The 14204-nt window shown below is 40.2% G+C and overlaps 1 protein-coding gene across 1 annotated transcript in view; it reads right to left on the bottom strand.

Annotated features, from left to right (window-relative positions):
• ext2 (exostosin glycosyltransferase 2) overlaps nucleotides 1-14204 on the bottom strand; it is a 166625-nt gene that overhangs the window by 69150 nt on the left and 83271 nt on the right. Inside the window, exon 7 of the mRNA XM_043706396.1 lies at nucleotides 11946-12039. Within this exon, the coding sequence (XP_043562331.1) occupies nucleotides 11946-12039 (94 nt within the window). The remainder of the gene's footprint in view (nucleotides 1-11945; nucleotides 12040-14204) is intronic.

The raw sequence follows: 14204 nt of genomic DNA, 5'->3' as shown, positions 1-14204 counted from the left end.
ATTAGCTAAATTGCAACAGTAGAATTAACAATCATTTGCCAAATCAGGTTTACTGTAACAGACTTTAGTCCACTGATGGACTTGAATCTCTCCATTCCGATGAAGGGCTTTTGCCCGATACATTGATTTTCCTGCTCCTTAGATGCTGTGCTTTTCCAGCACCACTCTAATCAGGACTTGAATCTTAGCCCACTGTAACTCAGTATAACTATAATTTGACTTCTGTGATCCCAGTACTCTCAAAGTCAATTTCGTGAGGGTGGTGTATTCAACTCATCAGAAAGTCACATTAGTTTGAAAATTTCAAGCCAGAAGGCAAGTCAAACTGCTGTAATCAGATAAATGAAATAGGAATGAAAGAGCTCCAGTTCTGGGATTGAGGGAAAGAATGAGTTAAAAATGAAATGGTCCAAGAAGCCTTGATTTTACACAGCTGAGGATGCAAGGAGGAGGAACGGTGCATCAAATGGAATATTTTGAGTATCAGGATGAAGAAAAGGGAGTATCAGGATGAAGAGAGGGGAGTGTCAGGCTGAAGAGGAAAGTTCAGAAGAGCACTGACCGTACTATTATCAATCAAATAAGGGAGATAAGAAAGATTTGGAAAGAAAGATTGATTGGAGGTTAGAAATGACCATAACCACAATGAGTCAGAGTTCATTCCTACTTCAGATCAGATTTAGAACTTTGATCTGAATATGCATAAAATCATTAACAATCTGACATTATTGTTTACATATAAAATCAAGTAGTCAAAATGGAGGAAGTTAAAATGGCAATGAATGCAATTGATAGAATGAGTTGTACTTATTAGAAAACATTCAAAATAACACTTATTTACCTAATGATTGTACTTTCAGTCCTTTGCGTGCAATGGAGGGCAGAGGGAGCAGTGTCAGCCCAGAGTTGAGGACCATTGCTAGTCAAAGCACAGTATGGGTTTCAGATTCAATAATTTTATTCTAAATTTATGCTGTTGAATACAAGCATGTAAATAATCAAATTCCATTTTAAAAGGAAGATCAACTGAGTTAAATAAATGCCTCAACATCTTTGCCAAATAACAGAGCAATTTCAGATAAGCATGTTAAGTGTTGATCTGTTAATAAACCACAAGAGTCATTTCAGGGCCTTAGAATTTATAAACAAAAGTACCGTGACAAAGTTGAGAGAAGACTAGAAACTGTAACTAGACTTTGAACTGTCAGTATGTGTAATTTTGTAGTGTTGAAATACACATGGATCTAAACAGCCTGGGCCTCAAATTTCTTTCAGTCCATTTATATAGCATGAACAGAGCATATGCTCCAACTGGGAGGCCCGAAGCAAGTTAATTGAAACTCTGGGCTAATTTAACATTATTGGGTGAACAGCCAGCACAAGTCTCGCCTCCATAGATAGCATGCTGATTCTAAAAACATGAATATCAGCTCACAAACAAAAACATCAATTTCTGAAAAAGCATAGCAGGTTTGGCAACATCTGTGGAGAGAAATCAGAGTTAATGCTTTGGGTCAAGTCACCCTTCCTCAGAATTGATGTTAACTCGGAAAATTTTGATTTATATGCAGAAGATAGGGTGGGGAGGGGGGTAAGGAGTAAGTGATATGTGGGGATAGAGCCCAATGCGAGAGCAGAACAGTTGGATAGACAAAGGAGTGGATAACAATTTGACTACGAGTGTGAATAGCTATTAATGGGGACTTTTCGTGACTAACAATAGGTTATGCTTAATAGCAGACTATGTGATAACAAGGCCTGGTTTGTGAGGGTTAGGGTAAGAACATGGGAGAGCTCAAGCCTAAAAGGTGTTAAACTCTATATTGAGTCAAGAAGGCTGCAAGTGGAAAATGAGGTGCTGTTCTTCCAGCTTGTGCTGAGTTTCACTGGTGGTGTTCAGAGAACAGGGTATGTTGAAGTGACAGGCAACAGGAAGCTCAGGTCTTTTTTGCGGGCAGAACATTGGTGTTCTGCAAAGCAGTCACCTAGTCTAAACCTCGTTTCCCCAATAGAGAGGACACCATATTATGAACTGCGAATGTGGTAGATTGTGTGAAGTGCAAATAAAGCGCTCCTTCACCTGGAAGGTGTGTTTGGGCCCTTGGATACGGAAGAGGGAGGAAGTAAACGAACAGGTGTTACATCTTCTGCGGTTGCAGGGGAACCCACTGTGGGGTTGTTTGGGGGTGAGGGGTGGTGGTGGTGGTGGTGGGAGTGAAGGAAGAGCGGATCAGCGTGTCCTGGAGAGAACGGTCCCTGTGGAAGGCTGATAATGGAGGTGAGGGGAATATCAGCTCATTGCCTTGTAAAGAATATTTCGTATGTAAAGTCTGCAAAGAAAAGAGGGAGGTCTGAAGCAACAATAGAGTTGGCATGATTACATGGCCTTGGGGAAAGTATTCCAACTCCACCGGCTTCAAATTAAATCATCAACTTTTATTTTAAACTGCTTTTAGTTAAGGGTTGCTGCTTCAACACTGAAAAATGCCAAACAAAGCAAGCCTTGCTCCAGTACTACTAACTGTTTTAAAAATTTAGTAAGGAGGATGCGTGGTTAAAATATGAAATGGAAGTTATGAACACCAAGTATTTGGCAGGCCAGGGTGACTGTCTTTCAGACACAGCCTCTCCTCATGGATTTCTTGCACCTCTTTTAGAGTTTAGCATGAGACCTCACTTCTAGCCCCAGCAATCTTACTTTCTCATTCACTTCTTTCTCCTTCAGGAGAGAAATAAACTTTTATTTTGTTCTCACTAGAGTTTCCTTTAGCCACTGACCACTCTGAATTTATGCTATACAGTTCTTATATTTTGTGCTTCAAACATCATGGAAGGTGGGTAATTTCAACAACGTACAGTTATTCCTATTTTGTTGTGCTTTGCTTGCCAACGATTACAGCTTCGCCAGAACTTAAGAGATTAATATTAGCATCAATGCTGACTGTTTTTACTGGCACAAGTGCCTGGGATTGCAGAGATAGATATCTATGGTAGCCAACATCTAGTTGCTACTGCTGCTGCACAGGTCTACAATTCAAACTCAACTGACATCCAACACCTATATTGTATTTCAACATTTCACAAGGAGCTTTGAGAATCTGTTTTACAAAATCACCAGACGAAAAGCAAATTGGACCTGGCTGTAAGGTTCAATCCCAGGTGTAATGAGCCTTAAATATTAAATTCTCCATTGCTGAATCCTATGCTCTTGGTCCTTCCAACACTTGACAAAATCAAAACTCTGACAAGTGGTCATTTACAAAGTACAGCCTTTTATAAGCTTACTAATGTTTCAACTGTTTAAATGCATCAAGTAAATTGTACCAGTGACAGGGATACACATCCTGTCAACACAAATTTAAAGTGCGAATAAAAAGGTTTATTTTAAAGAAAGAAAGGTTTTGTTTTCAAAACTTGTGTTTCACTACTTGCCACATGGAAATTTTCTGCTAGTTATCATCTCACAAATAGCCATGGTGAATGAATGCCTAAATACTGTACATAGAAATGCACAGATGTTACAAGTTAGGTAGACATTTTGTAGTCAAAGAACTCAGAGATGTAGCGCAGAGGCAAAGTTGGAGGTGAGAACACAACCAGATAAGTCTTGATCTTATTGAATGCTAAAAAGGCCAAATGACCTATTCCTGCTTCCCAGTCCTCTGCTTCTAACACAGCAATAGGTCTTTCAGACAACTAGTCCACTTATCTTTCAATAGCTCAAATAGCTCTATTTATGTTCACCTGCTCTATTCCAGTTCCTTGAACTGCCTTTTCTGCATCTTCCAACAAAATCTGTAGAATCCCTACAGCGTGGAAACAGGTCATTCGGCCCATTGAATCCACACCGATCCTTTGAAGAGCATTCCACTCAGACCAACCCTATCCCTGTAACCCTGTATTTCCCATGGCTGATCCACTTGACTGACATATCCCTGTATACGAAGCGCGATTTAGCATGGTCAATCCACCTAACTGCACATCTCTGAACTGTGGAAGGAAATCAGAGCACCTGGAGGAAACCCACGGAGACACGGGGAGAATGCCTGAGTGGAGTTTGCACAATTGCCTGAAGGCAGAATCGAATCCGGGTCCCTGATGCCATCAGACGGCAGTGCTAACCACTGAGTCATCGTGCCATCCCAGTGATTTGGTGATTCTAGAACTCGGGAGCATAGTCTAAAAATTAGGGCCAAATCATTCAGAAAAGAAATTAGGAAGCACTTCTGCCCATAAATGGTGGCCGATAGGTTAACCATTGCAATTGGTAGAGTGCCAGATAATACACAATTGTAAATTGGTATGCTTGTAAAACTCATATGTGTGTGAATAGTATATTCCACTGTGGTCCCTCTTTCTGTCTTCAAAAACCTAGCATAGAATAAATGTACATTGGGCAGGTTTGCTAGCACAAATGGCAGTGGATGTCAGATCAATTGTTAGTTTTAAATTTAAGATAGATTTACTCTTGTTTAGCAAAGGTATTAAGCGAAGTGGCATGTATATGCAGTTAGGCCACAGATCAGCCATAATCTCATTGAATGGCAGGGCATTCTTGAGGGGCTAAATAGCCTACTCCTGTTCCTATGTTACCTCAGTTGTTTGTCTTCCTTCATTATTGAAGCTGGGTGTTACTAGGGTGTTTAAGGTAAAGTAATCTCTTGGAACTCTCTCTCTCTCTCTCTCTTTCTCTCTCTCTCTGATGTAACTATGGAGACCTGATGCAAACCTGCATGACTTTCCAAGGATCAGGTAAAGCTGAAATTTCTGATATTGTTAATACTGCCCCATTTTGCTAGATTGCCTTTTGTCCTTCGCTTTGAAGAAAACAACATCACTACTTGAGAATGCTCCCCAGTTATTTATTTCTTTTATACGAAAATTGAACATTATACATACTATGGCTACAAGAGGCTAGGAATACTGCAGCAAGTCACTCATCTCCTGACTTCCCAAAGCCTGTCTACCACCTACGAAGCACAATCAGGAGTGAGATAAAACACTCCCTATTTGCCTGGATGAATGCAGTTCCAACAACATTCAAGAAGCTTGACACTATCCAGGAGGAGCCTGCCAGACTGGAGCCCTACCCATCACATGCAATATTCATTCCTTTCACGGTTGATGTACAGTAGCAACAGTGTGTGCCATGTGAGATGCACTGCAGTAACTCACCAATGGTCCTCTGACAGCACCTTCCAAACATACACCCTCAACACTCAGGAGAGCAAAGAGAATAAATTGGAATATCACCACCTGAAAGTTTCCCTCTAAGCCACACACCAGGCTACGAAATGTCACAAAACAATTGTAAATCAAATGTAAGCTACTCACTTAGTAACGAAATCAAAAATATCAAGTATATTCAATAGACAAACACTTGATTCCACAATGGAGTGAAGACCTCACCTAGACTTGTGCCAATCACATGTTTAATGGATGAATTATTTTCCAATTGGACACCCAAAACAGGATTAGGAGTATCCAACTGGACAAAGTGCAACAAAAACAAATTGAAGTAAAGATTGATGTACAGTTACCAGTTGTCCAGGAAAGGCTGACTACTGCAGGTGTTGGACCACAGAGGTTGCAGGACCAGACAATGCAGAATTAGGGAGATATAACCTCTAAATGAACTGGTTAAAGCATTTTTATTTTACCTCAGGAGTGGTCAGGGCATCAGAACATGCCTTCATTTGATTCCGTCTATTTCCACAAATTGTAATGGGTTAACCACCATTTTGATTGATTAGCTTTATCAATCCAGTACATGTTGGATGACGCAAATGTTATTGTACTCTGAAGATTACAAACAGATGGACAACCTCAAGGAGGGAAAGCAAAAAAAAAAACGAATAGCTATCAAACACCTATGCATCTGTTGCTCATGTAGGCCAACCTAAGCCAATGTGGTAAAAATTATTCTGTAGTAAAGCATATCCAGTAAAAGTATAATTACTGTATGGCAGCATTGGAAACATACTGACTAAAAATTAACAACCTACTCATCTCCTAGCCCTGCATTCAAAAACTAGACTTTAGTACAAATTGAGCAGTCATAAAATCAGCTAAAAGTGTAAGTATTTCAGTTCATTTCCTTTCCTTCTAAATCATTAGGAAAAAAAGGCTGTAATTTAATTGTTAGACAAGGTTCCAGCTATTTGATCTCACACCCAGCTGGTTTCTCTCACCAAGACGTATATGCAAAGAGTATTATCCACTTTCCTAAACAGATTGCTGCATGCTCCAAAGAGAAAAACTGCACATCTCATCTTTCTAGCAGATATTAATGAACACACACACAAATATCACTATCCTAGATGAGAGCAACTTAAACTGTTCTTTAGGCAATTTTCATTTCTAAGTAAAACAATGTTTGTAGCTGTATTGCTTGTCAAAAACAAAAGCCTGATATAATCCACCACGAAGTCACAACAGGGTAAACTGAGACAAAGAAGAAAAAGTACAAATTGGAATCTTCTTGCAACAAGGAAGCCTGAAGTCAAAAAAAAGGACGAGCCATGCTTTTCTCATGGTCCTTTTACCAAACATTGAGTATTTGCCATAATAAATTCTGAAAGATGGCAATACTATTTAAAAGTGAATCTCAGAAACAAACCAAATACATTCATTTTCATTCTTCCTTAAATGAAGGTCCAACCACAGAAACTGCACAATCGCTCAATATTAATGTGTGCAATCATTTATTTAAAACACTTGCTCAAAGGAATGTTATAGAACTATGGGGTTAAACCTGCCTGTTACAATAAGTAATTTTTCTTCAATCATTCAGAGATCACAGAATCTCTATAATGCATTAGGAGGCCATTTGGTACATCCAGTCTGCACTAACCCTCTGAAGAGCAACCCCCAGACACAACCCCCAACCCCATCTTCATAATACTGCATTTATCATGGCTAATCTATCTTTTCTGCATAGGGGGGCAATTTAGCATGGCCAATCCACCTAATGTGCATATGGGCTGTGGGAGGAAACTGGAGCACCCAAAGAAAATCTGAACAGACATGGGAAGAAATGTGCAAACTCCACACAGTCATCCAGCCAAGGCTTGAGTCAAACCCAGATCCCTGATGCTGAGAGGGACCAGTGCTAACCACTGATATACCGTGCATTCCTCAACAACATCATACAACACTAGCGGAGAATACAAATTAGCTAGATTTTGCTGTCAAAATAACAATGAAGCCTTAACAGTACTCCATCTTATTTATATTTAAATGGTACTGTTATGTCACGGCATTATTAAATTAACAAATTAGAGTGTTGCTGTCTACTCCATTATTGTCACGCGTTAAAGTAAAAGATTTATTTGTAGTAGAAAGAAATTAAGAGTACCTCAAAATTTCATATTGTCATTACGAGTGCAATCATCCTTTTGAAGGCAATAATTGAACATTTCAAGTGAACCCACTTCTCTGGGGCTGAAAATTAGTACATTTTAATTATTCAGATATTAATTGTTGCAGATTTCAACAAGAAATTGTTGCAGATTCTTCAGCCTAGAACATTTGTTTTGAAAGTGTTTCCTGCTAACTGTGCAACAAGGGAAAGGGGGCATGCAGGATCCAATTGAGCGAGGCCATTAACTCTGCCCAATCAGGTTAAAGGATTATGAATTAACAGTGCAAGGACTTCTTGGTGGTGGAAATTGAATAAAGATTCGTGCACTTTGTGTCTTTCACTGTGTCTCCCACCTGCACACACACACCATGGGTGCTGGGGATAAAATAAGCACTACCGCACTTAGGTGGTAGTGTGGGGGTTAAATTAAAAGAAAAAAAAGAAAAAAAAACAGTGCAAGGACTGAAAAGGAAGTGGGTGAATTCCATGTCAAATTGGGAACAACTGTTGATTGAGGAAAGGAAGAGAAAACAAAATGAAAAGTTTAAATTTTCTTGAATTTTAATTGTAAAGGCCTCACTCAATTGGATCCTGTATGCCCCCCCTTTTCCCTTGTTGCACAGTTAGCAGGAAACACTTTAAAAAAAACATTCTAGGCTGAAGAATGCGAAGCAAGTCTAACTGAGCAGTTAGAGTCATAGTCATACAGCACAGATGTGGTCCAACCAGTCAACGCCAACCATATTCCCAAACTAAACCAGTCCCACTTACCTGTGTTTGGCCCTTATTCCTCCAAACCTTTTATATTCATGTATTTATCTGAAACTGTACCTGCATCACCAACTTTTTCTGGCAGTTCATTGCACACATGAACCACCATGTGTAAAAAAAATGTTGCTCCTCAAGGTCTTTTTAAAACTTTGTCCTCTCACCTTAAACATATGCCCACTAGATCTGAATTCCCCCATCCGAGGGAAAAGAACCTTGCTATTCACCTAATTGACACACCTCATGATTTTAAAAACCTCTAGAACGTCATCCCTCAATCTCCTATGCAGTGAAAAAAGTCCCAGCCTATCCAGCCTAATTTTAAAATTCAAACCCTCCATTCTCAGCAATATCTTGGTAAATCTTTAATGAACCCTCTCCAACTTAATAATTTCCTTCTTATAGCAGGATGACGACAACTAAACACAGTACTCCAACAGAGTGTTCATGAATGCCCTGTATAACCTCGACATGACATCCCAATTCCTACACACTGCGCAATGAAAACAAGCTTGCTAAATGCCTTCTTAATCACCTCGTCTACATGTGCAAATTTCAAATTATGTACCAAAACCCCTGGGTCTCTTTATTTTACAACATTATCCATGGGCCTACCATTAACTGCATAAGTCCTGCCCTTGTTTGTTTTACCAAAATGCAATACCTCACGTTTATCCAAATTAAACTCTATCTGCCAATCCTCAGCCCAATGGCCTAATTGATTAAGATATCTTAGTAATCTAGATAACCTTCTTCACTGTCCACTGTACTACCAATTTTGGTGTCATCTGCAAACTTTCCAACCATGCCTCCCATATTCTCATCAATATTGTTTATATAAACAACAAACAAAACTAGATCTACTACCGATCTCAGTGGAACACCGCTGTCAAAGGGCTTCATCCGAAAAAAAATCCTTCACCACAACCCTCTGTCTCCTCCTACAGCAAAATCCAGATGAACTTTTCTGATCCTAAGCTGGAAACAATATATACCTCCTGACGAACAAGATTGGTGATGATATGAATCCAGAATAGGCAACTGGCACCCATTCTGCTGATCGGTTCACGTTTAATGCAGCCAATGTCATTGTTCCAACTTGCAGCCCCATTTGACACTCAACTGCTACCCCACTCAATGTATCACTTGGCTTGCTATTCTGCTCATTGACTCTGAAAACTACAATCCTGAACCAAGTAAGATCATCCAACATATAAGACTTCACAGCGAAATCCTTCGAAAGAGAACACATTTTATTTGTTCTGCCGTTGTTAACATAGCTTTGAAGTGCTCAATATTCTGGATTGTCACAGTCTTTAATGCAGAGTTGTTGCTGATAGCAGGTACTTCGGCAGCAATGTCACAGGCACTTTGACAGGGAGGTAAATACAACGCTGCAGTTTCAGTGGCAACAAATGCAGTAACGTGGAAAAGCCAAAAACACACAGCAGGTCAATCAACAACTGTGATGACAACAAGGTCAATGGTTCAGGTGCAGACTCCAGAGTAGAAATGGATCAGAACAAATGAACAGGCATATTTGAAGAGCGGCGAAGAAATACATAGAAAACAAAAACCCCAAAGGAAGCATCCAAAGTAAACTGTACGAAACCACCTCAGAGATAAACTAACGTAGAGACATCAAAAAAAGAAAAGTACCTAGAGAAGTGAGAATGTTAAAGAAAATTTTAAAATATTAAAGAGAGACACAAGGTGAAAAACTAGCTAGTTCACAAACATTTTCTCAATACTCCCAGATAGTTATGCATCCTTTGTTTCTTTAATGCCTTCTATCTTCTTTAATGCCTTCTTTCTTCTTTAATGCCTTCTTTCTCCTTTAATGCTTTATTATTTCTTCTATTGCATCATACTACTGATATTTAAACTGTACTTTTAAACCTTCCACTTTGTTTATCAATATACATACTCATCGGTTACTTTCACATCTGAAGGCACCTGAAAAGTAAACTATCCTTTTTACAGATGCTGTTGATCTGCTGCTTATTTCCATTTTTTTTTGTTTAGGCACCACTTGCGAATTTCTGAGCCTATAGTGAATGATTATTACAGTTCATACAATTTCAAACCAATATATGATCTTGCAGAGAGTGTGTTTTGGAAATATTATTTTCAGTTAACAGTAACCCCATTGGAATAATAATTCAGCTAATTGTAGTCACTACCCAAGGCATGTTGATGGCTAACAGAGATGGGTGTAAAAATACAAAGATCTCTATGTACTTTACAAATTATTCAAAACTTCTGTTCAGAAATATTTTTAAGGCTGAGTTCAGATGCTGACACTGCCTGGCAGGCCAGTGCAATCCAACAAATGCATTTTGTTGTTAAGTGTCAGTTCTGCTGCTCAGAGTTGAGATGTACTTATTTCAATAGACAATAGATGCAGGAGTAGGCCATTCTGCCCTTCGAGCCTGCATCACCATTCAATATGATCATGGCTGATCATCCTTAATCAGTATCCTGTTCCTGCCTTATCTCCATAACCCTTGATTCCACTATCCTTGAGAGCTCTATCCAACTCTTTCTGAAATGAATCCAGAGACTGGGCCTCCACTGCCCTCTGGGGCAGAGCATTCCACACAGCCACCACTCTCTGGGAGAAGAAGTTTCTCCTCATCTCTGTCCTAAATGGTCTACCCCGTATTTTTAAGCTGTGTCCTCTGGTTCGGCACTCACCCATCAGTGGAAACATGTTTCCTGCTTCCAGAGTGTCCTATCCTTTAATAATCTTATATGTCTCAATCAGATCCCCTCTCAGTCTTCTAAATTCAAGGGTATACAAGCTCAGTCGTTCTAGTCTTTCAGCGTAAGGTAGTCCCGCCATTCCAGGAATTGACCTCGTGAACCTACGCTGCACTCCCTCAAAAGATCTTCAACAACAGCTACTCGATTGATATTCCTGTTGCCAATGACAACAGAGATACACAAGCAACTGGTGATACACAGCAAGTAAACTGGCTTTGTTTCCATAAGCAGTACCTGATCTGCTGAGTTTTTCCTAGTTTTTGTTATTTCAGATTTCTAGCATCCAGTGTATTCTGCTCTGCAGTGAGGGGCAAATGCTCATCTGGGCTTGCTTACTTTAGTAAGCAGTAGGAAAGGGAGAGAGTAATGCCAAGTAGAAAACTGCTTTGCACCATGTGCTCTTAAAAAGTTATTTTGCACTTTACCAGTGGAAATTGGTCAAAATTAAAGTTAATCACCCCTACTAACACCCATATTCACCTATTTGTATTTGCACATCTTTTAATTATCTTTCAAGTTCGACTTCAAATTATGTATAGGTGTATACAGCAGCAAATAAGGAAAACTAAAAGCAGACAGCCAGGTCTGGCCTGGATTTTTCAAAGGCCAAATAACTGTTACTGGCAAATAACTGCCGAATATTAAGCATACATGGGAGTTGTGCATGATTCCTTTGGAATCCCCATCATAGCAGACTCTAAAGAAATTATTCAGGAAATTGAAGACTCCACTGAACAATTCCCTACGCTTGGAACTCTCTGAAAGTATCCAATTAAATCAGAGAATTTGCTTGGACCTTTAAGTTACAAAATATGGCAGCTTGTTGTTGTGAAAAAGGGGCATAGTCTGTCTTTCCTGGTTCTGTATGACGAGGGACCCGTCAGAATGCAATATGGCTCTGTCTTTCTGAAGCAGCCCTGATCTGAATCTCCTATCCGAAACACGGTGCAAGTTTGGCCAAATGTAGCCGAGAAGAGACTTAGATACATGTACAACAAAACAAACTTCAACTGATATCACGTTCAGTGAATACATTAACCTTTCATACCCGTTTCTGCATGTCTTCGATTTGTTGCTGAGGGATAGTCTTTAAAATACTGTATATTTCTGAAAGCTTGTCTTCAGGTATGACCACAGAGGCTCTGAAAAGTGAACACAGAAAACAGCAGTTGTACAGGAGAGCATTCAAGGATTATTCCAATTCTCTCTTCACTGTGGCAACCACAACTAATGCATGTGATTACATGGAAAGCAGCAGTCTTGCAGCACCTCATCAAGAAGCAAACCCCCATTCCCCACATTTTAGCATCATTAAGCATCAACTTATTTTTTTCTGTACAATAAAATCTTGAATATCAGATTGGATTTGAACATGCCTACATATCACAGTCATAGGCCTACAGTAAAGAATAGGGCCTTTTGGTCCATCGAGTCTGTGCTGGTCAAAAACAACCACCTAATTAGTCCAATTCCATTTTCTAGCATTTGGCCTATAACCTTTAAATGCATTGACATCATAAGTTTACATCAAAATATTTAAGTGTTATGAGGCTTTCTGCCTCTATCACTCTTACAGGCAGTTAAGATTAGATTAGATTAGATTACTTACAGTGTGGAAACAGGCCCTTCGGCCCAACAAGTCCACACCGACCTGCCGAACCACAACCCACCCATACCCCTACATTTACCCCTTACCTAACACTACGGGAAATTTAGCATGGCCAAATCACCTAACCTGCACATTTTTGGATTGTGGGAGGAAACCGGAGCACCCGGAGGAAACCCACGCAGACACGGGGAGAACGTGCAAACTCCACACAGTCAGTCGCCTGAGGCGGGAATTGAACCCGGGTATCTGGCGCTGTGAGGCAGCAGTGCTAACCACTGTGCCGCCGTGCCGCCCAAAGTTAAGTTCCAGATTCCCACCATCCTCTGGGTAGATTTCTTCTCACACCTCCTCTAAGAACTGTGAAACTTTTCACTCAGCTCCACATATGTTTGACAAACAAAGCCACATAGGGTGGTGTTCTAACCAGACAAGCAACAGGAAACATAGGAAATGTGCGTATACAATACACAGATTTCTCCAACTAAAATTTACTAGCACACTTACACACACTTGGGTCCCTAAGCCTTAGCTTTACCAAGCTGCATTTAAACTAAACTATGGCAACTGCACGCAATTCTATGTGGAGAAAGTACACTTTCCGCTAGGCTAATAAAATTTCTATTCGCCTGTTGTTTTGCTTGCAGGCTCATAAGCATGGTGATGAGACTCCATGCATGTAATACACATGACTGACTGCGGAGAGAAAAAAAGCTTACTATTAAACAAAATGACCATTCGTAGTTTATGTTACTCAAGTCCTCAAACCTAGCTAAAGTATAGAAGAAAGGAAGTTGAGATAAGCACATTGAAACATATAACAAGGAACAAACTGGAATTTGAATTTTGTTGGTTTGCATGGCTCAACGTTTTTTTAATTCACTCGTGGGATGTCGGCATTGCTGGCTGGTCAGCATTTATTGCCCAACCCGTTGCCATTGAGATGATGATACTGATCTGCCTTTTTGAACCACTGCAGTCCGTGTGCTGTAGGTTAACTCACAATGCCCTTAGAGGGAATCCTAGGGTCTTGACTCAGCAACAGTGAAGGAACAGCAATATGCTTCCAAGATAGGATGGGGAGCAGCTCGAGGGGAAATTGCAGATGTGGTGTTCCTGTGTATCTATCCTTGACCTTCTAGATGGAGGTGGTCATGGTTTGGAAGGTGCTAGCTGAGGATTTTCGATGGATTTCTACAGCATATCTTGTACATAGGACACAATGTTGCTACAAAGCCTCGGCAATGAAAGGGGTGGATGCCTGTGAATATGGTGTCAATCAAGCAGGCTGCTTTGTCCTGGATGGTTTCAAGCTTTTTGAGTGTTGTTGGAGTTGCATCCATCCAGGCAAGTTGGGAATATTCCACCACACTCCTGACTTGTACCTTAAAGATGGTGGACAGGCTTTGGGGAGTCCATAGATAAGTTATTTGCCTTAGTATTCCTAGCCTCTGACCTTCTCTGGAGCACAAGTCTTCAACGCTATTCCGGAATATTTGCAAGGACCACAGCCCTGACAGTATCCAGTGCCTTCAACTGTTTCATCATATAAAGTGAATTAAATTGGCTGAACACTGGTATCTGTGATGCTGGGAATCACTGGAGGAGGCCAAGACGGATCATCCACTTGACACTTCTGACTGAAGACTGCTGTTAATATTTCAGCCTTAGCTTATGCACTGACACACTGAGCTCTTCTAT

The sequence above is a fragment of the Chiloscyllium plagiosum genome, chromosome 16 (genome assembly GCF_004010195.1).
Source record: "Chiloscyllium plagiosum isolate BGI_BamShark_2017 chromosome 16, ASM401019v2, whole genome shotgun sequence".
Classification (NCBI taxonomy): domain Eukaryota; kingdom Metazoa; phylum Chordata; class Chondrichthyes; order Orectolobiformes; family Hemiscylliidae; genus Chiloscyllium; species Chiloscyllium plagiosum.
Note: the sequence above shows the minus strand (reverse complement) of the source record. Positions and strands in the feature narration are given on the sequence as shown.